The sequence below is a fragment of the Bombina bombina genome, chromosome 7 (genome assembly GCF_027579735.1).
Source record: "Bombina bombina isolate aBomBom1 chromosome 7, aBomBom1.pri, whole genome shotgun sequence".
In the NCBI taxonomy this organism is placed as follows: domain Eukaryota; kingdom Metazoa; phylum Chordata; class Amphibia; order Anura; family Bombinatoridae; genus Bombina; species Bombina bombina.
The window spans coordinates 553557086-553582165 of NC_069505.1; the positions used below are offsets into that span (position 1 = coordinate 553557086).

At 41.5% G+C, this 25080-nt stretch overlaps 1 protein-coding gene across 4 annotated transcripts in view; it reads left to right on the top strand.

Annotated features, from left to right (window-relative positions):
* The window catches only part of CUTA (cutA divalent cation tolerance homolog), a gene marked incomplete at its 3' end in the record, with an annotated part of 56331 nt that extends 31798 nt beyond the window's left edge, over window positions 1-24533 (top strand). For all 4 annotated transcript variants that reach the window (XM_053689139.1, XM_053689136.1, XM_053689137.1 and 1 more), the window contains 2 exon segments: window positions 22466-22525; window positions 24488-24533. In XM_053689139.1, coding sequence (XP_053545114.1) covers window positions 22466-22525; window positions 24488-24533 — 106 coding nt within the window.
* Window positions 24534-25080: the final 547 nt, after the last annotated feature.

The following is a 25080-nucleotide window of genomic DNA, read 5'->3' on the forward strand; positions in this document are numbered from 1 at the left end:
CTACCTGAACTTAGAGGTAAGCGAGATAGCTCTGGGGTGAGACAAAATGCAGAGCATACTGACGCTTTAAGAACCATGTCTGATACTGCCTCACAATATGCAGAAGCTGAGGAAAGAGAGCTTCAGTCAGTGGGTGATGTTAATGACTCAGGAAGATACCTGATTCTAATATTTCTACATTTAAATTTAAGCTTGTACACCTCCGCGTGTTGCTTAGGGAGGTTTTAGCTGCTCTGAATGACTGTGATTCCATTGCAGTGCCAGAGAAATTGTGTAGACTGGATAAATACTTGCAGTGCCGGTGTGTACTGATGTTTTTCCAATACCTAAAAGGTTTACAAAAATTATTAATAAGGAATGGGATAGACCAGGTGTGCCGTTCTCTTCCCCTCCTATTTTTAGAAAAATGTTTCCAATAGACGCCACCACACGGGACTTATGGCAGACAGTCCCTAAGGTGGAGGGAGCAGTTTCTACTCTAGCAAAGCGTACTACTATCCCTGTCGAGGACAGTTGTGCTTTTTTAGATCCAATGGATAAAAAATTAGAAGGTTACCTTAAAAAAATATTTATTCAACAAGGTTTTATCCTACAGCCCCTTGCATGCATTGCCCCTGTCACTGCTGCTGCGGCGTACTGGTTTGAGTCTCTGGAAGAGGCTTTACAGGTAGCGACTCCATTGGATGACATACTTGGCAAACTTAGAGCACTTAAGCTAGCCAATTCTTTTATTTCTGATGCCATTGTTCATTTGACTAAACTAACGGCTAAGAATTCTGGTTTTGCTATACAGGCGCGCAGAGCGCTATGGCTTAAATCATGGTCAGCTGACGTGACTTCAAAATCTAAGCTACTTAACACTCCCTTCAAGGGGCAGACCCTATTCGGGCCTGGTTTGAAGGAGATTATTGCTGATATCACTGGAGGAAAAGGTCATGCCCTTCCTCAGGACAGGTCCAAATCTAGGGCCAAACAGTCTAATTTTCGTGCCTTTCAAAACTTCAAGGCAGGTGCGGCATCAACTTCCTCTAATAATAAACAAGAGGGAACTTTTGCTCAATCTAAGACGGTCTGGAGACCAAACCAGACCTGAAAAAAAGGTAAGCAGGTCAAAAAAGCCTGCTGCTGCCTCTAAGACAGCATGAAGGAACGGCCCCCTATCCGGTAACGGATCTAGTAGGGGGCAGACTTTCACTCTTCGCCCAGGCGTTGGCAAGAGATGTTCAGGATCCCTGGGCGTTGGAAATTATATCCAAGGGATATCTTCTGGACTTCAAAGCTTCCCCCCAAAAGGGAGATTTCACCTTTCACAATTATCTGCACACCAGATAAAGAGAGAGGCATTCTTACACTGTGTACGAGACCTCCTAGTTATGGGAGAGAACAGGAACAGGGTTTTTACTCAAATCTGTTTGTGGTTCTCAAAAAAGAGGGAACCTTCAGACCAATTTTGGATCTAAAGATCTTAAACAAATTCCTCAAAGTTCCGTCGTTCAAGATGGAAACTATTCGTACCATCCTACCACTGATCCAGGAGGGTCAATATATGACTACAGTGGATCTAAAGGATGCTTATCTTCACATTCCGATACACAAAGATCATCATCGGTTTCTCAGGTTTGCCTTCCAAGACAGGCATTACCAGTTGTAGCTCTTCCCTTTGGATTAGCTACAGCCCCAAAAATCTTTACAAAGGTTCTAGGGTCGCTTATGGCGGTCCTAAGGCCGCGGGGCATAGCAGTAGCCCCTTATTTAGACGACATCCTGATACAGGCGTCAAACTTCCAAATTGCCAAGTCTCATACGGACGTAGTACTGGCATTTCTGAGGTCGCATGGGTGGAAAGTGAACGAGGAAAAGAGTTCTCTATCCCCACTCACAAGAGTTTCCTTTCTAGGGACTCTGATAGATTCTATAAAAATGAAAATTCACCTGACGGAGTCCAGGTTATCAAAGCTTCTAAATTCCTGCCGTGTTCTTCATTCCATTCCGCGCCCTTCGTTGGCTCAGTGTATGGAAGTAATCGGCTTAATGGTAGCGGCAATGGACATAGTGCCGTTTGCACGCTTACATCTCAGACCGCTGCAACTATGCATGCTCAGTCAGTGGAGCGGGGATTACATAGATTTGTCCCCTCAACTGAATCTGGACCAAGAGACCAGGGATTCTTTTCCCTAGTAGCTATCTCGGGTCCATCTGTACAAAGGTATGACCTTTCGCAGGCCAGATTGGACAATTGTAACAACAAATGCCAGCCTTCTAGGTTGGGGTGCAGTCTGGAACTCCCTGAAGGCTCAGGGATCGTGGACTCAGGAGGAGTCTCTCCTTCCAATAAATATTCTGGAACTAAGAGCGATATTCAAGGCTCTTCAGGCTTGGCCTCAGTTAGCAACTCTGAGGTACATCAGATTTCAGTCGGACAACATCACGACTGTAGCTTACATCAACCATCAAGGGGGAACAAGAAGTTCCCTAGAGATGTTAGAAGTTTCAAAAATAATTCGCTGGGCAGAGATTCACTCTTGCCACCTATCAGCTATCCATATCCCAGGTGTAGAGCACTGGGAGGCGGATTTTCTAAGTCGTCAGACTTTTCATCCGGGAGAGTGGGAACTCCATCCGGAGGTATTTGCACAACTGATTCATCGTTGGGGCAAACCAGAACTGGATCTCATGGCGACTCGCCAGAACGCCAAGCTTCCGTGTTACGGATCCAGGTCCAGGGATCCCAAGGCGACACTGATAGATGCTCTTGCAGTGCCCTGGTCTTTCAACCTGGCTTATGTGTTTCCACCGTTTCCTCTGCTCCCTCGACTGATTGCTAAGATCAAGCAGGAGAGAGCATCGGTGATTCTGATAGCACCTGCGTGGCCACGCAGGACCTGGTATGCAGATCTAGTGGACATGTCATTCAGGGTCCTTCCAACCATCCAAATCTAATTTCTCTGCGGCTGACTGCCTAGAGATTGAACGCTTGATTTTATCAAAGCGTGGCTTCTCCGAGTCAGTTATTGATACCTTAATACGGGCATGAAAGCCTGTCACCAGGAAAATTTATCATAAGGTATGGCGTAGATATCTTTATTGGTGTGAATCCAAGGGTTACTCATGGAGTAAGGTCAGGATTCCTAGGATATTATCTTTTCTCCAAGAAGGTTTGGAAAAAGGATTGTCAGCTAGTTAAGCGTCTGGCAGATGTTCCAGACGTTCAGGCATTTTGTCAGGCTTTAGTTAGAATCAAGCCTGTGTTTAAACCGGTTGCTCCACCATGGAGCTTAAACTTGGTTCTTAAGGTTCTTCAAGAAGTTCCGTTTGAACCTCTTCATTCCATAGATATCAAACTTTTATCTTGGAAAGTCCTTTTTTTTTGGTAGCTATTTCCTCGGCTCGTAGAGTCCCTGAGTTATCTGCCTTACAATGTGATTCTCCTTATCTGATTTTTCATACGGATAAGGTAGTCCTGCGTACCAAATCTGGGTTTTTACCTAAGGTGGTATCTAACAAGAATATCAATCAAGAGATTGTTGTTCCATCCTTGTGTTTCACAATCTGGACGTGGTCCGTGCTTTAAAGTTTTTACTTACAAGCTACTAAAGATTTTCGTCAAACATCTGCTTGGTTTGTTGTCTTCTCTGGACAGAGGAGAGATCAAAAGGCTTCGGCAACCTCTCCCTCTTTTTGGCTAAGAAGCTTAATCCGCTTAGCCTATGAGACTGCTGGACAGCAGCCTCCTGAAAGGATTACAGCTCATTCCACTAGAGCTGTGGTTTCCACTTGGGCCTTTAAAAATGAGGCTTCTTTTTAACAGATTTGCAAGGCGGCGACTTGGTCTTCGCTTCATACTTTTTCAAAATTTTGCAAATTTGATACTTTTGCTTCTTCGGAGGCTATATTTGGGAGAAAGGTTTTACAGGCAGTGTTTCCTTCCATTTAAGTTCCTGCCTTGTCCCTCCCTTCATCCGTGTACTTTAGCTTTGGTATTGGTATCCCACAAGTAATGGATGATCCGTGGACTGGATACACCTTACAAGAGAAAACACAATTTATGCTTACCTGATAAATTTATTTATCTTGTGGTGTATCCAGTCCACGGCCCGCCCTGTCATTTTAAGGCAGGTAATTTTTAAATTTAAACTACAGTAACCACTGCACCCTATGGTTCCTCCTTTCTCGGCTTGTTTTCGGTCGAATGACTGGCTATGACAGGGGAGGAGCTATATTGCAGCTCTGCTGTGGGTTTCCTCTTGCAACTTCCTGTTGGGAATGAGAATATCCCACAAGTAATGGATGATCCGTGGACTGGATACACCACAAGAGAAATAAATTTATCAGGTAAGCATAAATTGTGTTTTTTAGACACGATGAGTCCACGGCCTGCCCTGTTCTTTTAAGACAGGTTGTTAATTTTTTGTAGACTTCAGACACCTCTGCACCTTAGCTTTTCCTTTCTCTTCCTAACTTTGGTTGAATGACTGGAGTGGGAGGGAAGGGAGGAGCTTAATATAACAGCTTTGCTGTGGTGCTCTTTGCCTCCTCCTGCTGACCAGGAGGTGTAATCCCACAAGTAAGGATGATGGTCCGTGGACTCATCGTGTCTAAAAAGAAACAAATTTATCAGGTAAGCATAAATTTTCTTTTTCCTACAATTTGCTCCATGAACTTCACGTCATGCTCAAATTTTTATGGAATGCAACAGAATCTGTAACCTGTAATCCGCACAAATAGAGGTGTATTGCAAGCTAAATGGAGACAGAGTTGCATAGAAAACCCAAGTAAAAGGCTGTCATTTTTTCAGATTTTCAAAAAAAAAAAAAAAAAAATATATATATATATATATATATATATATATATATATATATATATATATATATATATATATATGTGTGTGTGTGTTCACTCAAATATAAACTTATACACAAATAAATGGTGAAAATGCCAAAACAATTTGTATAAAGTAAAAGGATATAGTCCTTTAATCCCACAGGTTGAGATTTCCTCCAGATTCTTTTGGGTGCTGGGTTAATCCTGGAAATAGACCTCAGGGGAAAAAAAGGGAAACAGATAATAGTGAAGAACAAATCAATATATTTATGAGTGGTCAGGTACTCACACACTTTTAGCTATAACTCTGCTCTTAGTGGTTAGGCAGGTAGGTATAAGGCCCCTCAACACTCCCTCTTGGTGTATGTTTTCCAATTGTGCAGAGAAATAACACAGAAAGCAGACAATAGTGAAGACTGTTTCTCCAACATAGGTGTGTCCGGTCCACGGCGTCATCCTTACTTGTGGGATATTCTCTTCCCCAACAGGAAATGGCAAAGAGCCCAGCAAAGCTGGTCACATGATCCCTCCTAGGCTCCGCCTTCCCCAGTCATTCTCTTTGCCGTTGCACAGGCAACATCTCCACGGAGATGGCTTAGAGTTTTTTGGTGTTTAAATGTAGTTTTATTCTTCAATCAAGAGTTTGTTATTTTAAAATAGTGCTGGTATGTACTATTTACTCTGAAACAGAAAGGAGATGAAGATTTCTGTTTGTAAGAGGAAGATGATTTTAGCAACCGTTACTAAAATCGATGGCTGTTTCCACACAGGACTGTTGAGATGAAGTAACTTCAGTTGGGGGAAACAGTGTGCAGACTTTGCTGCTTGAAGTATGACACATTTCTAACAAGACTTGGTAATGCTGGAAGCTGTCATTTTCCCTATGGGATCCGGTAAGCCATTTTATTAATAAGATATAAAGGGCTTCACAAGGGCTTTAAAGACTGGTAGACATTTTTCTGGGCTAAAACGATTAGTTTATAAGCATTTTTAATAGTTTATAGCTTTGAGGAGTTATTTTATTCTTGGGAATTATGTTAAAAAAACGGCAGGCACTGTATTGGACACCCTTTTCACTGGGGGCCTTCTCTAATCATAGGCAGAGCCTCATTTTCGCGCCACTAATGCGCAGTTGTTTTTGGGAAGCAAGGCATGCAGATGCATGTGTGAGGAGCTCAGATACACAGAAAAAGCTTACTGAAGGCGTCATTTGGTATCGTATTCCCCTCTGGGCTTGGTTGGGTCTCAGCAAAGCAGATACCAGGGACTGTATAGGGTTTAAATATAAAAACGGCTCCGGTTCCGTTATTTTAAGAGTTAAAGCTTTCAAATTTGGTGTGCAATACTTTTAAGGCTTTAAGACACTGTGGTGAAATTTTGGTGAATTTTGAACAATTCCTTCATACTTTTTCACATATTCAGTAATAAGGACAGAGTTCACGCTCTTAAATTGGCTAACTCTTTTACTTTAGACGCCACTTTGCAATTAGCTAGATTAGCGGCGAAAAATTCAGGGTTTGCTATTGTGGCGCGCAGAGCGCTTTGGCTAAAGTCTTGGTCAGCGGATGCGTCCTCCAAGAACAAATTGCTTAACATCCCTTTCAAGGGGAAAACGCTGTTTGGCCCTGACTTGAAAGAGATTATTTCAGATATCACTGGGGGAAAGGGCCACGCCCTTCCTCAGGATAGGTCTTTTAAGGCTCAAAATAAACCAAATTTTTGTCCCTTTCGCAGAAACGGACCAGCCTCAAGTTCTACATCCTCTAAGCAAGAGGGTAATACTTCTCAAACCAAGCCAGCCTGGAGGCCAATGCAAGGCTGGAACAAAGGTAAGCAGGCCAAGAAACCTGCCACTGTTACCAAGACTGCATGAGATGTTGGCCCCCGATCCGGGACCGGATCTGGTGGGGGGCAGACTTTCTCTCTTCGCTCAGGCTTGGGCAAGAGATGTTCTGGATCCTTGGGCGCTAGAAATAGTCTCCCAAGGTTATCTTCTGGAATTCAAGGAGCTACCCCCAAGGGGAAGGTTCCACAGGTCTCAATTGTCTTCAGACCACATAAAAAGACAGGCATTCTTACATTGTGTAGAAGACCTGTTAAAAATGGGAGTGATTCATCCTGTTCCATTAGGAGAACAAGGGATGGGATTCTACTCCAATCTGTTCATAGTTCCCAAAAAAGAGGGAACATTCAGACCAATCTTAGATCTCAAGATCCTAAACAAATTTCTCAGGGTTCCATCGTTCAAAATGGAAACCATTCAGACAATTCTTCCTACCATCCAGGAAGGTCAATTCATGACCACGGTGGATTTAAAGGATGCGTATCTACATATTCCTATCCACAAGGAACATCATCGGTTCCTAAGGTTCGCCTTTCTGGACAAGCATTACCAGTTCGTGGCACTTCCATTCGGATTAGCCACTGCTCCAAGAATTTTCACAAAGGTACTAGGGTCCCTTCTAGCGGTGCTAAGACTAAGGGGCATTGCAGTAGTACCTTACTTGGACGACATACTGATTCAAGCGTCGTCTCTGCCACAAGCAAAGGCTCATACGGACATTGTCCTAGCCTTTCTCAGATCTCACGGGTGGAAAGTGAACGTAGAAAAAAGTTCTCTATCCCCGTCAACAAGAGTTCCCTTCTTGGGAACAATAATAGACTCCTTAGAAATGAAGATTTTTCTGACAGAAGCCAGAAAATCAAAACTTCTAAGCTCTTGTCAAGTACTACATTCTGTTCTTCTTCCTTCCATAGCGCAGTGCATGGAAGTAATAGGTTTGATGGTTGCGGCAATGGACATAGTTCCTTTTGCGCGAATTCATCTAAGACCATTACAACTGTGCATGCTCAGTCAGTGGAATGGGGATTATACAGACTTGTCTCCGACAATACAAGTAGATCAGAGGACCAGAGATTCACTCCGTTGGTGGCTGACCCTGGACAACCTGTCACAAGGGATGAGCTTCCGCAGACCAGAGTGGGTCATTGTCACGACCGACGCCAGTCTGGTGGGCTGGGGCGCGGTCTGGGAACCCCTGAAAGCTCAGGGTCTTTGGTCTCGGGAAGAATCTCTTCTACCGATAAACATTCTGGAACTGAGAGCGATATTCAATGCTCTCAAGGCTTGGCCTCAGCTAGCAAAGGCCAAATTCATAAGGTTTCAATCAGACAACATGACGACTGTTGCATATGTCAACCATCAGGGGGGAACAAGGAGTTCCCTTGCGATGGAAGAAGTGACCAAAATAATTCAATGGGCAGAGAATCACTCCTGCCACTTGTCTGCAATCCACATCCCAGGAGTGGAAAATTGGGAAGCGGATTTTCTGAGTCGTCAGACATTTCATCCGGGGGAGTGGGAACTCCATCCGGAAATCTTTGCCCAAATAACTCAATTATGGGGCATTCCAGACGTGGATCTGATGGCGTCTCGTCAGAACTTCAAGGTTCCTTGCTACGGGTCCAGATCCAGGGATCCCAAGGCGACTCTAGTGGATGCACTAGTAGCGCCTTGGACCTTCAACCTAGCTTATGTGTTCCCACCGTTTCCTCTCATTCCCAGGCTGGTAGCCAGGATCAAACAGGAGAGGGTATCGGTGATCTTGATAGCTCCTGCGTGGCCACGCAGGACTTGGTATGCAGACCTGGTGAATATGTCATCGGCTCCACCATGGAGGCTACCTTTGAGACAGGACCTTCTTGTTCAAGGTCCGTTCGAACATCCGAATCTGGCCTCACTCCAACTGACTGCTTGGAGATTGAACGCTTGATTTTATCAAAGCGTGGGTTCTCAGATTCTGTCATTGATACTCTTATTCAGGCTAGAAAGCCTGTAACTAGAAAAATCTACCATAAAATATGGAAAAAATATATCTGTTGGTGCGAATCTAAAGGATTCCCATGGAACAAGATAAAAATTCCTAAGATTCTATCCTTTCTACAAGAGGGTTTGGAGAAAGGATTATCTGCAAGTTCTTTGAAGGGACAGATTTCTGCTTTATCTGTTTTACTTCACAAATAGCTGGCGGCTGTGCCAGATGTTCAAGCTTTTGTTCAGGCTCTGGTTAGAATCAAGCCTGTTTACAAACCTTTGACTCCTCCTTGGAGTCTCAATTTAGTTCTTTCAGTTCTTCAGGGGATTCCGTTTGAACCCTTACATTCCATAGATATCAAGTTATTATCTTGGAAAGTTTTGTTTTTGGTTGCAATTTCTTCTGCAAGAAGAGTTTCAGAGTTATCTGCTCTGCAGTGTTCTCCTCCTTATCTGGTGTTCCATGCAGATAAGGTGGTTTTGCGTACTAAACCTGGTTTTCTTCCGAAAGTTGTTTCTAACAAAAATATTAACCAGGAGATAGTTGTGCCTTCTTTGTGTCCGAATCCAGTTTCAAAGAAGGAACGTTTATTGCACAATTTGGATGTAGTTCGTGCTCTAAAATTCTATTTAGAGGCTACAAAGGATTTCAGACAAACATCTTCCTTGTTTGTTGTTTATTCTGGTAAAAGGAGAGGTCAAAAAGCAACTTCTACCTCTCTCTCTTTTTGGCTTAAAAGCATCATCCGATTGGCTTATGAGACTGCCGGACGGCAGCCTCCTGAGAGAATCACAGCTCACTCCACGAGGGCCGTGGCTTCCACATGGGCCTTCAAGAACGAGGCTTCTGTTGATCAGATATGTAAGGCAGCGACTTGGTCTTCACTGCACACTTTTACCAAATTTTACAAATTTGATACTTTTGCTTCTTCGGAGGCTATTTTTGGGAGAAAGGTTTTGCAAGCCGTGGTGCCTTCCATCTAGGTGACCTGATTTGCTCCCTCCCATCATCCGTGTCCTAAAGCTTTGGTATTGGTTCCCACAAGTAAGGATGACGCCGTGGACCGGACACACCTATGTTGGAGAAAACAGAATTTATGCTTACCTGATAAATTACTTTCTCCAACGGTGTGTCCGGTCCACGGCCCGCCCTGGTTTTTTAATCAGGTCTGATGAATTATTTTCTCTAACTACAGTCACCACGGTATCATATGATTTCTCCTATGCATATTCCTCCTTTACGTCGGTCGAATGACTGGGGAAGGCGGAGCCTAGGAGGGATCATGTGACCAGCTTTGCTGGGCTCTTTGCCATTTCCTGTTGGGGAAGAGAATATCCCACAAGTAAGGATGACGCCGTGGACCGGACACACCGTTGGAGAAAGTAATTTATCAGGTAAGCATAAATTCTGTTTTTTTCAAAGGGGGAATATAGTCTAATTGATCTGTGCGTATAGTAATACTTCTATTACAATCTTATGCCAGGCCACTGGGATGAACTTTTTTTTTGACAATTCCTATAAACATCCAATCATTGTGTGTGTCATATGACACTCTTGAAGCCCAGCCCTTTGAAAGCCTATTTAGAGAGTGGGTGTGACTGCTCTCTATGTCACAGCCCAGCCAAAAGAGGAAATGAGGAAAAAATAATTATGCAGTTTTGTTTGTACACTAATATATTTTCTTTTCTATGGCATGGAGAGTCCACGACTTTATTCCAATTACTAGTGGGATATTCAACTCCTGGCCAGCAGGAGGAGGCAAAAAGCACTATAGCAAAGCTGTTAAGTGTAACTTCCCTTACCCGTAATCCCTAGTCATTCAATGGAGGATGTGTGAAGATGGTGTCTGAAGATATTTAATCCTTTTATGGGTACTTTTCCCTGCAAGCAAGGATTGGGGCTATGCTGTGTCCATGTCAATCTCTTTAGTAAGAGTAATGGTCGCTATTAGCAGTTAAAAAGTGGCAAGGTTGTCTTTGCTTTATTTCTAACATTATTGCTACCCCTTCAAAGAAAGCCAGGGTTGGTTACTCTGTTCTTTCTTTTTCTATTAGGTCCCTGATAGAGAGTGGAGAGTCTATCACACCTAAGAAGCTGTTCCTGCCCTGCAGCTGGATCCACAGGTCAGTGCATTTGCCTTCTAGGTATTGAAGGGCAGGACTTTGGAGGTTAATTCCTGTAATGGATCCTGGGACAAGACTTTATAGTTAGGTTCACAGTTGGGCAGTTTGGCAGGCACTGACATATGTGATTCTTGATGGGGGACAATCGTTAAAGGGACAGTCAACACCAGAATTTTTGTTGTTTAAAAAGATGTATAATCCCTTTATTTCACATTCCTCAGTTTTGCATAACAAACACATGTATAATAATACAAGTTTTACCTCTGTAATTACCTTGTATCTAAGCCTCTGCAGACTGCCCCCTTATTAAAGTTCATTTGATAGACTTGCATTTTAGCCAATCAGTGCTCACTCCTCGGTAAATTCCCGTGCGTGAGCTCAATGTTATCTATGTGAAACACATGAACTAATGCCCTCTAGTGGTGAAAAACTGTCTTGATTAGAGGCGGCCTTTAAGGTCTAAGAAATTGGCATATGAACCTCCTAGGTTTAGCATTCAACTAAGAATACCAAGAGAACAAAGAAAAATTGTTGATAAAAGTAAATTGGGAAGTTGTTTAAAATGACATGCCCTATTTGAATCATGAAAGTTTTTTTGGGACTTGACTGTCCCTTTAAGGGGTTAATCATTTTGACCCTTAGTGTTTTGGAGAGACTGGCTGAAGGGTTTATTAGGAGGCACACTGTGCCTAACTTATTTAAAAGGATCATTCTTGATGTAGAGCGGAGTACTAAAGTTTCTTCTTAGGTCGGACAGAAAGGCGGGCGCTTTTTCAGTGACGCAGTTTTCTTTTTTAGTCCCATCACGTGAGCCACCTCCCTTCCGTCTTAAATATGTGGAGCGGAGCCAGTTAGATATCTTGCGATCTTGTCGCATATCTCTGTACTGGCTTCGATTTTATTGCTGAGCTTTCCAACTCTGAAAACCTACTCTGACAGAGGATCTGATATAAGCGGATAACCCTTGCTGTTTTATACTGCAATTTCGGCCTCAGTGTGGTAAGACTCCTCCGCTTAGCCTGAGGTATAGAGGTGTGAGGAAGTTTGTTTTTTTTTAATGCTAAGAGGTGTTTGACTATTAATACCGTACGGGTGTTAGATAATTCACATATTTTTTATATATATATATAATTAAAATGAACTCAGACCAAAGTTCATCCATTGCTTTCGACAAATATTTGCTTTGTCTGGAGGCTCAGGTTGTACCTCCTGTGCAATTTTGCTCTACTTGCTTAGCTAAGACTTTGAAAATTTAAAGATAAATTATTCCCTTCTGAGCCATATGTCTCTCAGGACAATGCTGTTCAGAATATGCCTCAGCTTTCTCCTCAGACGTCTCAAGCTCTGATAGTTTCACATGCAGTGTCCTGCGGTTCCTCTAAACCTCCTGGGGGTGTTTATTTACCAGGAGATTTTGCTGCGCAGATAACTTCTGCTGTGTCTGCAGCTTTATCTGCTTTCCCTACTTCGGGTAAGCGTAAGAGGAAATCTAAACATATTTCTACTAGTAGGGTTTCTGACCCCTCTAAATCTGCACTGGTCAACCGTTCCCAAATGTCTGATGAGGAGGATACTTCAGTAGCTTCTGAAGGTGAGATCTCAGACTCTGACATGATGGGGGAAAATTCTTCAGAATCAGGGGAAGTTAATTTCAGATTCAAGCTTGAACATCTCTGGTTGATTCTGAAGGAGGTTCTAGCTACTTTGGACGACTCCGAACCTTTGGTTGCTGTCAACCCTAAAAAGTCCACTAAACTTAATAGAGTTTATGATTCTCCCTCATCTGTGGATGTTTTTCCTGTTCCAGACAAGATGTCTGAAATTATAGCTCAGGAATGGGATAACCAGGGGTTCCTTTTTCCCCTTCCCCTGTTTTTAAAAAGATGTTTCCTGTTGCTGACTCCATTCGTGACTCATGGCTCACTGTGCCTAAAGTAGAAGGAGCTATCTCTACTCTAGATAAAAGAACTACCATTCCTATATATTCCTATAGAGGATAGTTGTTCCTTTAAGGATCCCATGGATAAGAAGCTAGAGGTTTACTTAAAGAAGATGTACATTCATCAAGGATTACAGTGGCAACCAGCGGCAAGTATTGCTACAGTTGCGGGAGCAGCATCTTATTGGTGTGATGCCTTATCTGATCTGATATCAGAACAGACTACGTTAGTGGAGATCCAAGATAGGATCAAAGCTCTTAAACTGGCCAATACCTTTATCTGCAATGTTAACATGTAAGTAATTAGACTGGGAGCTAAGATGTCTAGATTCACTGTTCTAGCTCGCAGAGCTCTGTGGTTAAAATCCTGGATGGCTGATGTAACTTCAAAAGCCAAGCTTTTGTCTTTACCTTTATAAAGGTAAAACTTTATTTGTTCCTGGTCTGGCGGAAATCATTTCTGAAATTACAGGTGGAAAGGTATCTTTCCTACCTAAGGACAAGAAGAATAGACTTAAGGGTTGCCAGAATTCTAATTTTCGCTCCTTTCGTAACTTTAAAGGACTGAAGTCTTCCTCCTCTTCTTCCAAACCAGAGCAATCCAAGACCTCTTTGTGGTCCAGTCAGCCTTGGAATAAGGGGAAGCAAAACAAGAAGTATTCCACTGATTCTAAATCAGCATGAAGGGACCGCCCCCGATCCAATTTTGGATCAAGTGGGGGCAGGCTTTCTCTTTTTCAGTAAGCTTGGATACGCGATGTCCCAGATCTGTGGGCTGTGGACATAGTATCCCAGGGTTACAGAATAGGATTCAAGTCTTGCCCTCCAAGGGGCAGATTTCTCCTGTCAAGACTATCCACAAACCTGGTAAAGAGGGAGGCCTTCTTAAACTGCGTAGAGGACCCATCCTCCCTAGGAGTAATTGTTCCAGTTCCTGTAGAGCAGTGTTTTTCAACCAGTGTGCCGTGGCACACTAGTGTGCCGTGAGAGATCCTCAGGTGTGCCGCGGCCGACTGACAACAATGTGACATATTTTTTAAATTTTGCTTGTTTTTTTATTCTGGGCTGTTTTTTTTATTTTAAGTGAGATGATGATTGATGGGGGGGGGACTTTTCCCAGTGCGGGGGTGTCCCTCTTTCAAATTTTAAAATATTGGGAGGTATGTGACAGGCTCATCAGGCGTAATTTACAACCATGACATATTGACATTCATTCACAGGCAATCATTATGATTGTTTGTGAATGAATGTCAATATGTCATGTATAGTTTATAGGAGGCATGGCATGACAGCACAGTACAGTGTGTGTGTATGTATGTATGTTTGTGTGTATATATATATATATATATATATATATATATATATTGTATTAAGCTACAATGTGTTATTTTGTAAAATTTTGGGATGGTGGTGTGCCGCAGGATTTTTTAATGTAAAAAAGTGTGCCACAGCAAAAAAAAGGTTGAAAATCACTGCTGTAGTGGAACAGGGTCAAGGATTCTATTTAAATCTCTTTATGGTTTCCAAAAAGGAGGGAACTTTCCGTCCCATCCTAGACCTAAAATGCCTCAACAAATTCCTCAGCGTTCCGTCCTTCAAGATGGAAACTATTCGTTCCATTCTTCCATTTGATCTGGAAGGTCAGTTCATGACGGCCACAGACCTGAAGGATGCACAACTTCATGTTCCCATTCACAAGGATCATCACCAGTTTCTGAGGTTCGCTTTTTTGGACAAGCATCTACAGTTGCACTTCCGTTTAGTCTTGCCACGACTCCCAGAATATTCACAAAGGTTCTGGGGGCTCTTTTGGTGATGATCAGATCTCAGGGAATTGCGGTGGCACCTTACCTATACGACATCTTGGTTCAGGCGTCATCTTTTCAACTAGCAAAATCTTATACAGAGATGTTGTTGTCTTACCTACGTATCGACGAGTGGAAATTGATTCTGGAAAAGAGTTACCTTGCTCCAGCTACAAGTGTGTGTTTCTTAGGGACTATCATAGATTCCCTATCCAAGTCGATTTTCCTGATGGATGTCAGAAAATCTAAACTTCATGCTTCGTGCCTTTCTCTCCAGTCTGCTATTCGTCCATCAGTGGCTCAATGCATGGAGGCGATTGGCCTGATGGTTGCTTCCATGAACATCATTCCCTTTGCTCGGTTCCATCTGAGACCTCTGCAGTTATGCATGCTCAGTCAATGGAACAGAGACCATTTAGATCTATCGCAGAGGATAGATCTGGATCTCCTAACAAGAGACTCTCTCTCTCGTGGTGGATTTCACAGGAACATCTGTCTAGGGGCACTTGCTTCCTGAGACCTTCCTGGGTGATTGTGACTACAGACGCCAGCCTGTAAAGCTGGGAGCAGTTTGGGGCTTTCTAAAAGCTCAGGGCCTGTGGACTCGCGAGTAGTCTTCTCTTCCCATAAACATCTTGGAGTTGAGAGCAATCTTCAATGCCTTGACAGCTTGGCCTCAATTATCTTTAGTCCGGTTTAGCAAATTCCAGTCGGACAACATCAGCTCAGTGGCTTACATTAACCATCAGGGGGGAACTCGGAGTTCCTTGGCCATGAAGGAGGTGACACGCATTCTGCTGTGGGCGAAAGCTCACAATTGTTTCCTATCGGCCATCCATATTCCAGGAGTGGACAACTGGGAGACGGATTTTCTAAACAGACAGACTTTTCATCCCGGGGAGTGGGCTCTCCATCCGGAAGTGTTCTCAAAGATAACCGTCAGGTGGGAGGATACGGAGTTGGATCTGATTGCTTCTCGTCAAAACGACAAGCTTCCAAGGTACGGTTCAAGATCCAAAGACCCTCATGCCGCTCTGATAGACGCTCTAGCATGGATCTTCTTACTGGCATACCTGTTTCCTCCGTTTGCTCTCCTTCCACAAGTCATTGTTTGTATCAAACAGGAGAGAGCATCTGTAATTCTAATAGCTCCTACATGGCCTTGCAGGATCTGGTTTGCGGATCTGGTGAGGATGTCATCTCTTCAACCTTGGAGGTTACTTCTGAGGAAGGACTTTCTATTTCAGGGTCCATTTCTCCATCCAAATCTAGATTCTCTGAAGCTGACTGCTTGGAGTTTGAACGCCTAATTTTGTCTATACATAGTTTTTATGAGGCGGTCATTGATACTATGCTTCAGGCTCGTAAACCTGTTACTCGCAGGATTTACCATAAGGTATGGCGTAAATACCTTTATTGGTGCAAATCTAAGGGTTTCTCCTAGAGCCGGGTGAGGATTCCCATATTTTTTCCTTTCTTCAGGATGATCTGGAGAAAGGGTTGTCAGTCAGTACTCTGAAGGTTCAGCTATCTGCACTGTCTATTCTTTTTCACAAACGCCTGGCTGATTTAGCTTTTGTTTGGGCCCTGGTCAGAATCAGGCCTGTGTTTAAATCTGTTGCTACTCCTTGGAGTCTTAACCTTGTTCTTAAAGTTTTGCAGCAGGCTCCGTTTGAGCCGAAGCATTCTGTTGATATTAAATTGTTATCTAGGAAGGTTTTGTTTCTTTGTGCTATTTCTTCTGCTCGCAGAGTGTCTGAGCTTTCGGCTCTGGAATGTGATTCCACGTACCTTGTTTTTCATGCAGATAAGGCGGTCCTCGTATTAAGTTGGGGTTTCTCCCTAAGGTTGTGTCAGATCGAAACATTAATCACGAAATTGTTGTTCCTTCTTTTTGTCCTATTCCTTCTTCTCAGAAAGAACGTCTGTTGCATAACCTTGACGTTGTGCGTGCTTAAATTTTTCTTTCAAGCAACTTAAGATTTTTGTTAATGTTCTGCCCTATTTGTGTTTTTTTCTGGCAAGCGTAAAGGTCAGAAGGCCACTTCTACCCTTTCCTTCTGGTTAAGAAGTGTTACCCATTTAGCTTATGAGACAGCTGGACAGCAGCCTCCTGAGAGAATTACGGCTCATTCCACTAGGACTGTCTCCTCATCCTGGGCTTTCAAAAATGAAGCTTCTGTGGAGCAGATTTGCAAGGCGGCAACATGGTCCTCTTTGCATACTTTTTACAAATTCTACAAATTTGATACTTTTGCCTCGGCTGAGGCCTCTTTTGGGAGAAAGGTTCTTCAAGCGGTGGTGCCTTCTGTTTAGGTCCGCCTATCTTGGTCTCCCTCCCTTTTCAATCTGTGTCCTCTAGCTTGGGTATTGGTTCCCACTAGTAATTGGAATGAAGTTGTGGACTCTCCATGCCATAGGAAAGAAAACAAAATGTATGCTTACCTGATACATTTCTTTCTTTCCGGGCATGGAGAATCCACGACCCCGCCCTCTTTTTAATTTTATATCGGCAGTTTTTTTGAGTAAACCTCAGGCACCTCTTTTACCTTGTGTTTCAACTTTTTCCATTTTCCTTCGGTTGAATGACTGGGAATTATGGGTAAGGTAAGTTACACTTAAAGGGATATTCCAGCCAAAATTGGAAACCACATGGGTGCATTTCGGTATTGAACAGAAGCAATTTTGTAATATACATGCATTAGCAAAAATGCTTCTAATAAAAGCTATAGCTGTTTCAAAAGTGTATTTGTATATGCACCGTGCACCAGCATTTTAAACACAACACTTCTTCGGAGAGCCTAAGGTGCTTGTACCATCTGGTAATGACTCCATTTGTTAATTGCTGACATGAGCCCCACTGATTATCTGAGCAGCTTTATTATTTAAAAAGTGGGTGCAGTGAAAATATCTAGCTGGGCTTCACATGCACAGAAAAATGTTAACACTAAAACAGTGATAACTCTTAATAGAAGCATTTTTGCCAATACAGGTATATTGAAAATATGTTTCCATTTAAAGATGCAATAAATCTATGTGCATTTATATTTTGACTGGAATGCCCCTTTAACAGCTTTGCTTGGGTGCTCTTTGCCTCCTCCTGCTGGCCAGGAGGTGAATATCCCACTAGTAATTGGAATGAAGTCGTGGACTCTCCATGCCCGGAAAGAATTTTTTTTATCAGGTAAGCAGAAATTTTGTTTTTCATTGCAACATTCTTAAAGTCTGAAATTTACCATCACTTTAAAGGGACATTAAACTGCTGAGTACAACTACAAGAGAATGGTTACTACTCACCATGGTATTGGTTTTCCTGATGTACCTGCAGCTGTTTTCAGTGTTGTTCTCTTATTTTAACCCTTATTTTAACCCTTTACAAGTAGCAGTTAGTGAAGCTCTATCACAGAATGCAACAATATGCTACAAGATGGCGGCCCCCAGTATAAAATGCATTTACCAGCTAGATTCTGTAATCAGTTAAAATAAGAGAATGGCTTTAAAGGGACGGTCAACACCAGAATTTTTGTTGTTTTAAAAGATAATCCCTTAATTACCCATTCCTTACTTTTGCATAACCAACACAGTTATATTAATACACTTTTTACCTCTGTGATTACCTTGTATCTAATCCTCTGCAAACTGCCGCCTTATTTCAGTTATTTTGACAGACTTGCATTTTAGCCAATCAGTGCTTACTCCTTGGTAAATTGATGAGCATGAGCTCAATGTTATTTATATGAAATACAAGCACTAACGCCCTCTAGTGGTGAAAAACTGTCAACTGCAGAAGCGGCCTTCGAGGTCTAAGAAATTAGCATATGAACCGCCTAGGTTTAGCTTTCAACTAAGAATACCAAGAGAACAAAGCAAAATTGGTGATAAAAGTAAATTGGAAAGTTGTTTAAAATTGCATGCCCTATCTGAATCATGAAAGTTTATTTTGGACTTGACTGTCCCTTTCAAAGAGAGCGGTAGGTACAGGGGGGGAAACAATAACCGTGCTTACTGTAGTTGTACCCAGCAGTTTAAAGGGACAGTAAACATTAATATTTTAATTCTTTAATCAAAAATATCTTGTTTAATTATATTTATAAGCAGCTTTTTTTTTTAAAACGTTTTCTATTAATCTTTATATTTTACCCTCATAATTTCTTTTATTTGCAATTAGACAGCCCGCCCAGCGCTTCTTCTTACTAACCTTTTGTCTGTTCTGCCTATCACTGCGTTACCAATCGCGCCATTGCGTTCTATTGAGCGCGCTCCGTCATTATAAAAAATAAATCGGATTCTGCGCATGCGCACTTTGTTACTCTTTCCCTCAGCTGTCAAACTGACTGTCAGTGAGGTAAACAACGGATTGCCGCTTTTGCAATCAATAGTTTAAATTAACAGTTAATTTAGTGCAGTCAATTAAGATATGCACCTATCTGATTAATGAAACAGAAATAAGAATGTGTAGCAATGATTCACTATTTTTTCATGCAGAATATGTATGCTAGGCTGTATAAGAAAAAAAGATTGTACCAGATAGGAAGAAAAATATGTAACTGGATAAAGCACATACTGCATTGTACCTTATACCGGTATTTTCATTTTTTTCCGTTGTTGCTCAGTGCCTTTATTTCCATGAGTTTCATGAGCGCGCTCATTAGCATGGTCAGGGGGCGTGTCAAGGGGCGGATAGAAAAACAAAAACATTAGATTGTGTCATAGAGGGCGGAGTTTAGAATATACGACTGGGAATTTTTTTCTAATAAACAAAGTCTTCTGTTTACTGACCCTTTAATGTCCCTTTAAACATTTTATATCTCAACGTGATCTCAATATGTTTACTGTCTACTTTTAATAGCAACTGGCAGAGTTCTGAAATGCAAACTCGCATCTACGTGTGGTGTATGTGACAATATGCGCCTGCTATTTGTGTTTTTTTGTGATATTTTAAACCGTAATTTACCAGATACGCATATAATTTACATTAATTGGCTTAAGAGTATTTCTTCATTAAAGGAACAGTCTAGTCAAAATTAAACTTTCACGATTCAGATAGAGCAGCAATTTTAGGCAACTTTCTAATGTACTCCTATTATCAATTTTTCTTTGTTCTCTTGGTATCTTTATGTGAAAAAGCAAGAATGTAAATTTAGGATCCGGCCCATTTTTGGTTCAGCACCTGGGTAGCACTTTCTGATTGGTGTCTAAATGTAGCCACCAATCGGCAAGTGCTGCCCAGGTTCTGAACCAAAAATGGGCCGGCTCCTAAGCTCAAATTCAAATAAAGATACCAAGAGAACAAAGAAAATGTGATAATAGGAGTAAATTAGAAAGTTGCTTAAAATTGCATGCTCTATCTGAATCATGAAAGTTTAAGTTTGACTTGAGTGTCCCTTTAAGGCTATATGGGGATAATCTATCTTATTTAAAAATCCATTTAGTGTAGTGTTGTAACAGAAAAATGTCTACATCCCCTCCTCATACCTCAAAGTTAAAGGGCCATAAAAGTGATAACATTACATGCTCTAAACACATAGTTAAAGTGCCACTGGGGAACCGCAGAGCATCGCTGGTCCTGAGTGGAAACTGCCGCTGATCCAATCACCAGCACTAGCTACAAAGCTGGAAACAGCAGTGCTCTGCAGCTCTTTAAGTATGTGTTAAACCACTTTGAGGGGGTTAAACACATATTGTTGCAGTGTCTCTAGTGATAAGAGGACACGTTCTAATGCAGACATCCTCAAACTTGGCCCTCCAGAGGTGTTTGGAACTACATTTCCCATGATGCTCAGCCAGCATATCACCTCTGGAGGGACAAATTTGTGGATGTCTGCTCTAATGCATGTCATTTTAACAATATAATGGCCTGTGACTTTTTTCTATTCCAATCCCTAGTTGTATCTCTGTAATGTCGTTTTACCCACATAGAAGCAGGGGAATTATACTTAGCCCAATAGATTTCTCCTTCAGACCAACAGGTTAGACCTTGCCTTTTGTATATGATTATAGGCTTTACACGGATAGCATTGGGACTCTATTTGTTGTAGCCAACCATTAAAGGGACATAATAGTGATAACATTACATGCTCTAAACACTTAGTTAAAGTGCCACTGGGGAACCGCAGAGCACTGCTGGTCCTGAGAGGTTAGACCTTGCCTTTTGTATATGATTACAGGCTTTACACAGATAGCATTATGACTCTATTTGTTGTAGCCAACCATTAAAGGGACATGATAGTGATAACATTACATGCTCTAAACACATAGTTAAAGTGCCACTGGGGAACCGCAGAGCACTGCTGGTCCTGAGAGGTTAGACCTTGCCTTTTGTATATGATTACAGGCTTTACACAGATAGCATTGTGACATTGTAGCCAACCATTAAAGGGACATAATAGTGATAACATTACATGCTCTAAACACATAGTTAAAGTGCCACTGGGGAACCGCAGAGCACTGCTGGTCCTGAGAGGTTAGACCTTGCCTTTTGTATATGATTACAGGGTTTACACAGATAGCATTGGGACGTTGTAACCAACCATTAAAGGGACATAATAGTGATAACATTACATGCTCTAAACACATAGTTAAAGTGCCACTGGGGAACCGCAGAGCACTGCTGGTCCTGAGAGGTTAGACCTTGCCTTTTGTATATGATTACAGGCTTTACACGGATAGCATTGGGACGTTGTAACCAACCATTAAAGGGACATGAAACCTTTTTCTGTCATGATTCAGATAGAGCAGGCACATTTGAACAACTTTCTAATTGACTTCTATTATTACATTTTCTTTCTTCTCTTTTGTTGAAAAGCCGGGATGTGAGCTCAGGAGCGTGCACGCGTCAGAAGCACAATATGGCAGCAGTTTTGCAAAAATGTTATCTATTTGCAAGAGCACTCGATGGCAGCACTGCTTCCTGCCATATAGTGCTACAGATGCCTACCTAGTTATCTCTTCAACAAAGGATACCCTAGGAACAATATATATATATATATTATTATTATTATTATTATCGGTTATTTGTAGAGCGCCAACAGATTCCGCAGCGCTGTTAACAAAGGCGGAGTAGAACAAAACAATTATAGGGTAGAGGGCCCTGCCAAGAGTTGCACTGTTGTAGTCAGCTCTTGAGAAGGTGATCTACAAACAGCTGGACTCTTAAGCTTACATGCTAAGGGGGTTCAGGGGATAGCAATGGAGGAGAGGAACTGGTATAAAGTAAGGTTAGCGTAGGTTGTATGCATCCCTGAACAGTAGAGTCTTTAGGGAGCGCTTGAAGCTTTCAAAACTAGGGGAGAGTCTTGTGGAGCGAGGCAGAGAGTCCCACAAGATGGGAGCCAGTCTGGAGAAGTCCTGTAAACGGGAGTGTGATGAGGTGACAAGAGAGGAGGAGAGTAGGAGGTCATGAGCAGAGCGAAGGGGACGGAAGGAGAGTATCTGGAGACAAGGTTTGAGATATAGGGGGGAGCAATGCAGTTGAGGGCTTTGTATGTAAGAGTGAGAGTTTTGTGTTTGATCCTAGAGGCAAGAGGAAGCCAGTGAAGAGATTGGCAGAGAGGTGCAGCAGATGAAGAGCGACGTGTAAGGAAGATGAGTCTGGCAGAAGCATTCATTATGGATTGTAAAAGAGCTAGGCAGCAGGTAGGGAGACCAGAGAGGATAGAGTTGCAATAGTTGAGGCGGGAAAGAATAAGAGAGTGGATTAAAATCTTAGTTGTGTCTTGTGTATGGAAGTGTCTAATTTTAGAGATGTTTTTAAGGTGGAAGCGGCAGGCTTTAGCCAAGGACTGAATGTGAGGAGTGAAAGAAAGATCTGACCCCAAGACATGATTGTGCTACTTTTATTTTTGTGTTAATGAATTAGTTGTTTGTATACAAACTAGAGGCATCGTACAGAACATATTATATTAATAGCTTTGTTATAGACAGATTCTCATATTGTGTATATTTTGTTTTTGTCTTATCCAGGGGTCTAGTGGAGAAGAAACTTGCAGCCTGTGTAAATCTCATACCGCAGATCACATCCATGTAAGATGCACGTGTTATTATCATGCCTTACAGACTTTTATACTACAGGGATTTTCTAATTGAGCTTAAATGCAGAGTTTAAAGGGACACTGAACCCAAATTTATTATTTCATGAATCAGATAAAGCTTGAAATTTTAAGCAACTTTCTAATTTACTCCTATTATCACATTTTCTTCGTTCTCTTGCTATCTTTATTTTAAAAGCAGAAATGTAAATCTTAGCAGCCAGCCCATTTTAGGTTCAGCACCCTGGATAGCGCTTTCTTATTTGAGGCTTTCATTTACCCACCAATAAGCAAGCATAACCCAGGTTCTCAACCAAAAATGGGCCGGCTCTTATGCATCATGTTCCTGCTTTTTAAGTAAAGATAGCAAGAGAAAGAAGAAAAACTGATAATAGGAGTAAATAAAGTTGCTTAAAATTGCTGCTCTATCTGAATCAAGAAAGAAAAAATTTGGGTTTAGTGTCCCTTTAAGGTTCAAATGTTCATTTAGAGAGATCTGAAACCTGGAATTTTGTTTGTTTACTTTGTTTTATGTCTCTGAGAACTTTTTTTTTCGTTTTGTTTTTGTCATTTTAATTCATCTGCTCTGTTAAAAGAAGTATAGGACCAGTAAATACAGATTTGCATAATGAACAAATACATGATAAAAAGACAATGCAGCACTATTTCCTGTCATGTAGTACTAATGTTATACATTAGCAAAAGCACTAGATGGCAGCACTATTTCCTGTCATGTAGTACTAATGTTATACATTAGCAAGAGCACTAGATGGCAGCACTATTTACTGTCATGTAGTACTAATGTTATACATTAGCAAGAGCACTAGAGGGCAGCACTATTTCCTGTTATGTAGTACTAATGTTATACATTAACAAGAGCACTAGATGGCAGCACTATTTCCTGTCATGTAGTACTAATGTTATACATTAGCAAGAGCACTAGATGGCAGCACTATTTCCTATCATGTAGTACTAATGTTATACATTAGCAAGAGCACTAGATAACAGCACTATTTCATGTCATGTAGTACTAATGTTATACATTAGCAAGAGCACTAGATGGCAGCACTATTTCCTGTCATGTAGTACTAATGTTATACATTAGCAAGAGCACTAGATGGCAGCACTATTTCTTATCATGTAGTACTAATGTTATTCATTAGCAAGAGCACTAGATGGCAGCACTATTTACTGTCATGTAGTACTAATGTTATACATTAGCAAAAGCACTAGATGGCAGCACTATTTCCTGTCATGTAGTACTAATGTTATACATTAGCAAAAGCACTAGATGGCAGCACTATTTCCTGTCATGTAGTACTAATATTATACATTAGCAAAAGCACTAGAGGACAGCACTATTTCCTGTTATGTAGTACTAATGGTATACATTAGCAAGAGCACTAGATGGCAGAACTATTTCCTGTCATGTAGTACTAATGTTATACATTTGCAAGAGCACTAGATGGCAGCACTGTTTCCTATCATGTAGTACTAATGTTATACATTAGCAAGAGCACTAGAGGGCAGCACTATTTCCTGTTATGTAGTACTAATGGTATACATTAGCAAGAGCACTAGATGGCAGCACTATTTCCTGTCATGTAGTACTAATGGTATACATTAGCAAGAGCAGTAGATGGCAGCACTATTTCCTGTCCTGTAGTGTTTCACACGTGTGCACACTACCTATATAGATATCTCTTCAACAAAGAATAACATGAGAACAAAGCAAATTTAATAATAGAAGTATAGTGGAAACTTTTTTTAAAATGGTATGTTCTGTCTGAATCATGAATGTATGTCCCTTTAAGTGAAGAGCATCTCGGTAATGTGCCTCTATTTAAATATAAAATGCATCTATGCACTGCCCTTTCTATCCCTTTAATAATACTGTGTTTGTGCTTTTAGTGTCAAGTATTTGCCTATCTTAAAATTCCAGCTTCTCTTTTTTTAGATATGAATGGAAAGGGAAAATTGAAGAGGACAATGAGATCTTACTGGTGAGTGTTGTAAAACATTGCTTTCATAGCTACAGACATTTACCCATTCTCATCATTATGAATATTTTTTTAGGGATATTAAGGTATAAAAACAACTTAAAGGGACAATCAAGTCAAAATACACTTTAATGATTCAGATAGAGTGTGCAGTTTTAAGACACTTTCCAATTCACTTCCATTATCAAATTTTGCTCAGTCTTTTTATATTCACACTTTCTGGGGAACAAGAATGTGCATAAGCTCATAGGTTATACATATACTAGTCTGTGATTGGCTGATGTCTGTCACATGATACAGGGGCCGGAAAATGGGAGAAAAAAATAAATTTGCCTGAAAAAAATCTACTGCTTATTTGAAATTTAGAGTAGGGTTAAAGGGACACTAAACCCCATTTCTCCAACATTGGTGTGTCCGGTCCACGGCGTCATCCATTACTTGTGGGAAATATTCTCCCCCACAGGGAAAGGCAAGGAGAGCACACAGCAAGAGCTGTCCATATAGCTCCCCCTCTGGCTCCGCCCCCCAGTCATTCTCCTTGCCGCTCTGC